Source organism: Agelaius phoeniceus, chromosome 4, assembly GCF_051311805.1.
Source record: "Agelaius phoeniceus isolate bAgePho1 chromosome 4, bAgePho1.hap1, whole genome shotgun sequence".
Classification (NCBI taxonomy): domain Eukaryota; kingdom Metazoa; phylum Chordata; class Aves; order Passeriformes; family Icteridae; genus Agelaius; species Agelaius phoeniceus.
This window is the reverse complement of record NC_135268.1, coordinates 38,133,107-38,141,309: the sequence shown is the minus strand read 5'-3', so window position 1 is coordinate 38,141,309 and position 8,203 is coordinate 38,133,107. Positions and strand designations below refer to the sequence as shown.

General features: G+C 47.5%; 1 protein-coding gene across 1 annotated transcript; it reads right to left on the bottom strand.

Annotated features, from left to right (window-relative positions):
• Positions 1-808: 808 nt before the first annotated feature.
• Positions 809-7,963, bottom strand: SAP30 (Sin3A associated protein 30). The gene is made up of 4 exons (XM_054632994.2): positions 7,342-7,963; positions 5,924-6,046; positions 3,192-3,290; positions 809-1,143 (listed from the first exon to the last, which is right to left on the bottom strand). Exons 1-4 carry the CDS (start codon positions 7,648-7,650, stop codon positions 1,021-1,023), a joined length of 654 nt encoding a protein of 217 aa, XP_054488969.1. The 5' UTR covers positions 7,651-7,963; the 3' UTR covers positions 809-1,020.
• Positions 7,964-8,203: the final 240 nt, after the last annotated feature.

The window sequence follows — 8,203 nt, the reverse complement described above, 5'->3', positions numbered from 1 at the left end:
ACACAAGAAGTCATTCATAACACCATCTTCAACATCAGAGTTTTCTAAGACAATCAATTAAAAGCATAAGTATTGCTGGATATTGTTCTCCATAAGCTACCATGAGTTTCGGGTTTATTGAGAGGGGGTTATTCCTTTTAGACAGGCCTGAGCTAATCCATGCAGTGGAAAAGAAGCAGTGTGCCTGTTAGAAGAGGCTGTATTGACCCCACACAGGCTCAACTCTCATTCTCCAATTAAGTTCTTAGCAGCAGTCCATGCAGACAAATGGAGAAGTCAGCAGGTAAAGGATTTCTTACTGAGTCAAAGGATTTCTCAGCACAGTAAGCTGCAGCAGTCTCTTCTGTACTTACAGCTTTGAAATTCAAGAGCTGCATTTTTTTCCATTTTAATATAGGAACAGGAAGGCCTCAGTGCTCGGAAGCACGTATCTCAGCAATGACACAATGAATAAACAAATCAGAAAATCCTCCAATACTTGTTTCCAAAGGGGGAAAAAATTGTTACTCAGCCATTTCTGCCCAGCTAAGAACAGAACTGGCACTTAAAACCTTTTACCTTAGGAAAAAGAACCTATTGCCAAGTCTGCTACAGCTTTTTTTTTTTTAAAGGCATTGCATCATAAGCACTTGAGGTACACTTATAAATATATCCTTGGCACATTTCAATTGAAAAATATTTTAATATTATTACATAGTTCATTAAAGCTTAACTATTAGGTACAAGTATCATAGAATCACAGAATATGCTGAGCTGGATGGGACCTGTCAGGATCGAGTCCAACTCATTAAAATTACAGACACACCCATTTGAGCAACAATATCAGTGATATTTATTTAAAATACTTTTGCTGAGGAAATTTGTTTCATAAGAGATGGTTTTCAAACAAATCAGCAAGGTTATGAAAAATAAAACAGACAAACTCTCTCAGGAGAAAAAGTTACAAAGAAAGCTTTTGCATATCAACAAAACCTCAGTCTTTTCATTTGCAGCCTGAGTCTCAGTCCCAACCTTTTCTGCCTAATGAATCCCACTATCCATCTTTAGATCTGGTTTGTTCTTGTCATTCTTCACTGAGTAGATGAAGTATGTTAAGGTGTCCTTTTCATTCACTGGAATTGTCCTAAAGTGGCAGCCAATTATCTATAAAGGAAGAATGCAAGGAAATTAAATAATCACTCTTACATGCAAAAACTGAAGATTCATATTTAAATGTACTACATTCAAGTTTAAAAGACTGATTAAGAAGTTTACAAAAAAAGAAATTTTGCCTCTCTTCAGAAGTCTTCAGTAGTCATAAGAAGGTAAACAGGAACTATTTTACTGATAACTGTGAACTAAATGTAGCCTAAATGTAGCAGATTGTACCCCTAATTTCCAAAGTAAAAAGCTGAGAATTTTTTCAGGGAAAAAAACCCTCAAAGCTATCAGAACAATCATGGGACTACCGGTACATTTGTTTAGTTAGAGCTTGAATATAACAGGTAATGACTATGGAATATCAACAGTGACAGTACAATTGTGAGAGGCTACTGCTCTCCACTCAACTTGGGAGGTGGTGTCTGCATCAAATCACATACAGAAACATTTAACTCAACACAAGAATTACCAGAAAATTATAACCGAACATTCAGCTCTTCAAAACAAAGATATTAATGAAAATTCACCATGCTGTAACCACTGAAATATAACAATCTGTAAGCAGTTCTTGAATCACTTGTCATTTCAGCAGTCTTTCCCTTCATCAAAATAAACACCAGCTTTAAAAGAAAGTTGCAAAATACTGTAACTGAATCTGTTCTCTGGCTCTTTGCCAGACTGGTAGATTAAAAGGATGAAGTGAAAAACATGGGACTGCTCACTTAAGCATCACAGGATATGTGTGGGATAAATGGATAAATGTTCAGCCTAACTAAAAAATTAAGAAACTTTCTAAACTCTACCCCAAAAGCATTCACAGAGAAGCAGTTTGACACAGTAATTTGAAGTGAATTTTCAGTAACAGCCAGAGCAGTGTCTATGGTATGTTAGGACAGATTACAAGGAATCAAATGTACTGTGTATTAAGGAAGCTCTGTGGCTATGGCTCACAAATACCTGCAGGTCAGTCAAATCAAGCATGTGGCAGGGCAGCATTGCCCGTGCACACCATGCAGCACTGGAATAACCTAGTGCAAGTATCCTATGAGATGTACCTAAAGCACACCCTGCGAAACACCAGTTGTGCAGAACAAAAACTGCCTGTGCTTGTTCAATTCACAGTCCTTCTAATTCAAGAGCTAACCTAGATATAAGCAAATGGAAGACTGATTTTGCATTCTCACACTTAGTGGCAGCAGGGCTATTCCTTTACAGTTCAGCCTTAGGATCACCCATACCTTTAAGAGCCTTGTCTTTAATCCGCACAGATTAAGGAGAGATGAAAACAGTGTCTGCACTTAAATACAGCTGAATGTATCACTGCACAAAAATGAAAAATCAGTAGCTATACCTTCCTGTTAAGATCACCAGCTCTTCCACTTATTTACATCAATATGCTGTGACTGCACCTTTGCAGCACTAAAGAACTCCTTTAAAATAGCACTCATGTGAAGCAAAGATGCTAACATACAGCTGTACTGACATGCAGCTTCAGCACTTCTGGAAACAGTAAATTCCATGTAATTCCAGTTTTCTGACAGCAGATTCCGGTGGTTTTAACAGAATTAATTATCAACAGAAGCATGTTTTTTCACGCTTCTGTACTTTACATATACAGAAACCTACGTTTGCAGTAACTAGCTTTTTAAAGCAAAGTCTGAACCTCACCAGAACTTCACTGACAGCTCTCAGTTTCTAGTTCTTTTCAGCAGGACATTTCAGGTGAAGCTGTGATTGATGCACAGACAGAATAAATCCGTGATTCTATGACATTCAGGGGCATGAAGACCATCTTACTGCTCCAGCTCCACACTGTTTACAAGCAGCATATACTCCTTTGGGAAGTTAAGAGTCCCTCCTCTGGAAAGAGCTTTTACTTTTGATTTACTTGGCTCAGGAGCTGTGGCCAATGAAGGAAGCTAGATAAGCAGCTCCCTTTTGTTCTCCTAAAATCCAGATTATATAGGCACTTTATGCAAGGATCACAGTGCATAGAAAACCACATGCCACAGCAAGTTGCATTTTCTATTATGGGAAACACTCATACATACTTCAACAAGCTGTGCTTTGTTAAGTCCCGGTCTGGTCTGTAGCTTGAAGTGTCTTTTGTACCTTCGAAGTGTGTTTACTTGTAACTGATATAAATCAACCTAGAAGAAAAGAGGGGGAAGGGGAAGAAAACAATCTAATATAACTGAAAAAAATTCAGTCATTAATAGTTCGTCTTGCAAAAGCATTTTGGAAAATCACGATACACAAGTGTAAACAGTCAGCTCAGCAGATGTCATTTTGACAAAAAACAAACCTTCCAGCAGAAAGGAAAATAGCCCAGCTCAGTTTAGGAGTGTTTTGTTCTTACTGAGCATGCCTCTACCTCCCTTTAGCTGTGGACATTATTTTGAACTCACTATTGTACTCGCATCCATTCTGGATTTTTTGTTTGCTTCCCAGTTCCAGCATGATAACACAAGCCCAATAGCAACTTTTATATAACATCTATAAAAATGCTGATCCAAAGGAGGATCAGCATCTATACTGTATATTGAGCCATTATATCATTACCCTATACTGTAATTTCAGCCATTAAATCTTATGCAGATTACATACAAGACACCATGCACCATGAAAGAGCACATATTAGAATCAGGACAGAGTCTAGAGCACAAGCATTCTTGGCTTGAGGTGAGGAAAGAAAACAACTGCTCTTGCTCTCCAAATGTATCCCTGCTACACAAGCAATATGCAGGAGTTATGTGCATGGGCATAAACATCCAAAATTCTTTCTCAATGTCATTCAACAGTTGAGAGAATTACACAAAGTCCTCTCAGGGACACAAATACACAGCCTTAATCCAGTACTCTGTCAGTTTTGAATCCCATGTACTCTGATCAGTCACTTCTCCCAGCAACAGCTTACCCTTCCCATCCTCCCTGACAACCTAAGAGAGCTTAATCAGATGACTGAGTGGGAGAGCAAGCTCAGAAAGCAGGCTGAGTGAGAAATTCTATTAGGTCAGTTGCAATTACAGAAGTAATTCTCCAAATTCACTGCATTAAAGATTGATGAAGGCATTGAAGGCATTCACCTTTGCTTTAAATTCATTTAACAGCCTCACTGCAGAACACTGAGAACAGCAGTGCTACTGCACACTTGGCAACCCGGCCAGGCCTGAAGTGAGGTCACCTTGCAAGATAAAGGATGGTATCCTTTGGTGTTTCTAAAGTTTACATGGCATTAAATTACCCTTCCCAAGTCACAGTGGGGAAGCCACCCTTGCAGCATCATGCAAAGGAGGAGCAGCAGCTTTTCACCAAGCCCCAGAAGCTACCAGTACTGCAGAAGTTTTTTTCCTCATGTAGGAATTGTTTCCAACCAGTAAAGAAGGTCATGACTGAGATGGAGCAGGAGAGCCTTACAACTCTTCAGAAGAATGATACTTTTCTCCTTAGCAAACTGGGTAATAATTGAAAATAAAGGTGGTCAAGGGCAAACAAGTATCTAAGGCATACAGGAATTACAAGGAATGAACATACTGCCCTTGTCCAAACAGCCAGCTGACACTCCTCAAAAACAGTTCCCAGATTTCTTTTTTGTAACACTACTGTTAAGGGGAAAAAAAAGCTTGTTTTCTTGTTCTGGAGATATCCATCAGTTGTGACATGTTTTATAATCCTGGCATAAGAAAACAAAACAGGCTTCCAGGAGAGCTGCAATTACACAGTGTGAGAGAGCTACCTGAAGTCACTCACAGCACTAGCTTTAGACAGAATTTTCCAAGAAATAATCCCAGATATTTAACAGACAGACAACACCACCCAGCATCAAACTACTTGCAATCTCCTAAAATCCTCTTAGCCAGAGCCTTCAGACTGGAGCCTCGTGCCTAAAGGCACAGATTCCTGCACAAAGTTTCCTGCTTACTTGCTGTTATCTGCAGATACTGACCATAAGGATGTCATTAAATTAACACTTACAAAGCAATTTCTGAAGAATGTTTAAACAATCCCTCTCAGAAGGGACCACGTAGGCATAACAGCCTCTGCTCAAAATTAACACACTGTGGAGCACCTGCTAAGCAACGTTGTAGCAAAAATAACCCAGAGCATGTGTAAGAAAGAGAGCCTTATGTTAAAGACCGACCCATTATACCATGAAAAAAGTTGAACGCTTTAGTTCCCTTATTTTAATGGGTCAGATTTCACTGATGTGCAGTGGAGAAAACAGGTTGAGAAGACATGGTATTTCTGTACTCCACTCCTTCACAGCAGAGCTCCCCAAATGGCTCTTCCCCCCACAGTGGGGCAGAAACAAAGCTACCATCATTAAACTCTCAGTTTTAAAAGTGACTAGGGCAATGGAGTAATTGTCAAGAACCATCTGCAATACATTTAGCACAAAAGGGACAGGATAGAGAAGCATTTATATCCCAAGCATTATGTGCAATTCCCTTCAGGTTGTCAGCTCCTGTAAAACACAAGAGCTCGGAGGTATGTGGCAAAGCGCTAAGGAGGAGGAAGCTGAAAACAGTAGATTTCTGAGAGAACCATCAGACACTTAAAAATAGAGACTCTTGTTCATTGTACTCTGCACCATTTAATCAGAAAACATTCCACAAAACTCAGTTAAATTCTGTTATATTAAGAACAATGCAAATCAAAGATCTTCCCTTTCCCACGTGTAAGATAAGCTGTAAAAGTGGGAGAGTGGTGTTGGTGCGGATTCGGTGTCATTAAGAAGCTTAACACGGTAACTCGAAAAAACCCCAAACAACTGTTTAGCTACCTCTGGAGTGTCGATGTCTTGCACTGGTGAATCACCATCATCATCGCTGCCTTTCCTCTTTCTTCTATTTCTCACACTCTGAATTAAATTTTTGTGGAAGTCACAAATGTACAGATGTCTTGCCTAGAAGAATAAAACGGCATCTTTCAATCAAACCCACGTAGTGTATCTCCCAGACTAGAGCGCACGAAGACAGACAACCCTTAAGCACTCACAGCCACATTAACAGGGTTGAGGAAGCTTTTCTACTGGCTTCTTCCAAAGGGAGAGTGTGCTGCGCTGCAGCTCCCTGCCGGCGGCTGGGCCCCGAGCTGGCTGTGCTGCTGCAATGGGCCGATGCAGCAGTGCCAGGCTGTGGAGCCACGCAGCACAGCCCTCCCTCCTTCCCTCCCTGCCTCCGGCCGCGCATCGCACCGCGGGGGCCGGGCAGCACGCAAACAAAAAACAAGCTCTCCGCTTTCTCTGCAGGGCTGAGAGACGGCTCTCATTTCCCCAGCTATATCCTCCCGTCCTTGTTTTACTTCCGCTACCCGGCGTGATCACGCAACACCCTTATTTTTACTTTCTTTCTTTTTAACAAGTTTCCCTTTCGTGGGGATCTGCACGCTTTGGGAGATCTCGGCCCGTACGAGCCCGGAATCCCCAAGTCCGCGTGTTTTCAGGGCAAATGAGAGCACGGGGCAGCGTTCGGGACGGGCTGCACAGCGGGGCCGGGGTCTCTCGGGGCGCACGCAGCCCCGGCCGGGCGCAGGGCGCTCCTGCCGGCCGCCCCACGCTGCAGCCCGCCTTGCCCTCCCCTCCCGCGGCACCCGGCGAGGGCGGGCGCTCTCCCGGCTCCCGGGCAACCCGGCCCGCGGGAAGGCGGCCGACCCCCGCCCTGCCCGGCCGTGCTGAGCCGAGCCGCGCGGGGCCCGATGGCTGCCGAGCGGAAGATGAAGCGGCACGGGAGGAGACGTGCGGCGCTGCAACACGAGGCGGGGCGGCGAGCGCGGCCCTCGCCAGCAACACAGACAAACTAGCGCGCCGGGAGCCATGCAGGCTGCGCTCCGCTCCGGCGAGCAGCGGCGCTTCCCGGCCACGCTCACCCCGCTCCGGCTACAGGAGGGCACTCGCAGTCGATGCCCGGGCTCCTGGGGCTAGAAGAGACCCCAGGAGCAGGCAGGAAAGGCGGGCGCTGTCCCTCGCCCGGAGGGACTTTCAGCCAGCGCTCCTGCCGCGCCAGCCAAACTCGGCCGTGCTACGGAAAAGAGCTGGGAAGGGAGAACGAACACTTCCCCGCCGCCAAACACCCCTCCTTCCCCACTAAACTTGATTAAAAGTCCCCTGGCCAACTAAGACACAGACACAGCGACCAACCGGCCGCTTTTGTCCGCCCGCCCCGCCGGCTGCTCTGGCGCGTCCTCCCCTCGCGGACTTACGCTCTTGTCCAGCTCGATCTTCACCTTCTTCTGCGAAATGCTCTTCTGGATGCGCTTGCTGAAGCTGGCATTGCCGGCGGCGCGGCCGCATCGTTCCCCCTCCTCCCGCAGGCAGCACAGCTGCCCGGCCCCGGGGCCGCCCGCGCACCCGCCGCCAGCCGAGCCCGCGGCGGCGGCGACGGCCGGACCCAGCCCCGGCGGCGCTGGCGGCGGCGGCACCTCCACGGCGGAGCCCGCATTGCCCACCACCGCCGCGGCGGCGGGGTCTGCCCCGCGCTGGGTCACCTCCTCGGGGGCGAAGCCGTTCATACCCGGCGCCACCGCCGCGGCCGGCGGGATCTCGCCCCGCACCAAACTTCCCCGGCGAGGCGCCGCGGCCCGGCGGGGGGCTCCCCGCTCCCTGCCCGCCTCGCTTCAGCGGCGGCACCGGGGCGCAAGCTCGCCCTGGAGGGCGGTCAGCCCGCGCGTCGCGGGAAGGACTCTCCCCGCCAGCAGCGGCCGGCCGAGCCCCGCGACTACCGGAGCAGCGGCGGCAGAGCCCCGCGGGCCGCCCCACTTCCTCCTTCCCCCCCTGTCATGTGGAGACTCTTCAGCTGTTTCCTATGTAACAACAGCAACCTGCCGCCCCGCCCCGCCCGCCCGCCGCGCATGCCGGCTGCCGCGCGCGGCCCCACGGGAAGCGCAGTCCCTGCCCCGGCCGGCGCGGCCGCAGCGCCCGGGGCACCGTGCGGCGGCGGGAGTGCGGCCCAGCCATCGCCAGGGGCAGGACACGCTGTGGCCGCCGCTGCTTTTACCCGCGCCGCGCTCCGCTCCCTTTTCCTCCCAGTCTGGAAGCTGGGCCCGCTGCGTCAAGCTCTCTTTT

Coding starts and splice junctions, on each gene's coding strand:
- SAP30 (XM_054632994.2), bottom strand. CDS start 7,650: ATGAACGGCTTCGCCCCCGAGGAGGTGACCCAGCGCGGGGCAGACCCC. Junction 6,047..7,341: donor AGATCGAGCTGGACAAGAGC/GTAAGTCCGCGA, acceptor TTATTCTTCTAG/GCAAGACATCTGTACATTTG. Junction 3,291..5,923: donor AAGACATCGACACTCCAGAG/GTAGCTAAACAG, acceptor CTTTTCTTCTAG/GTTGATTTATATCAGTTACA.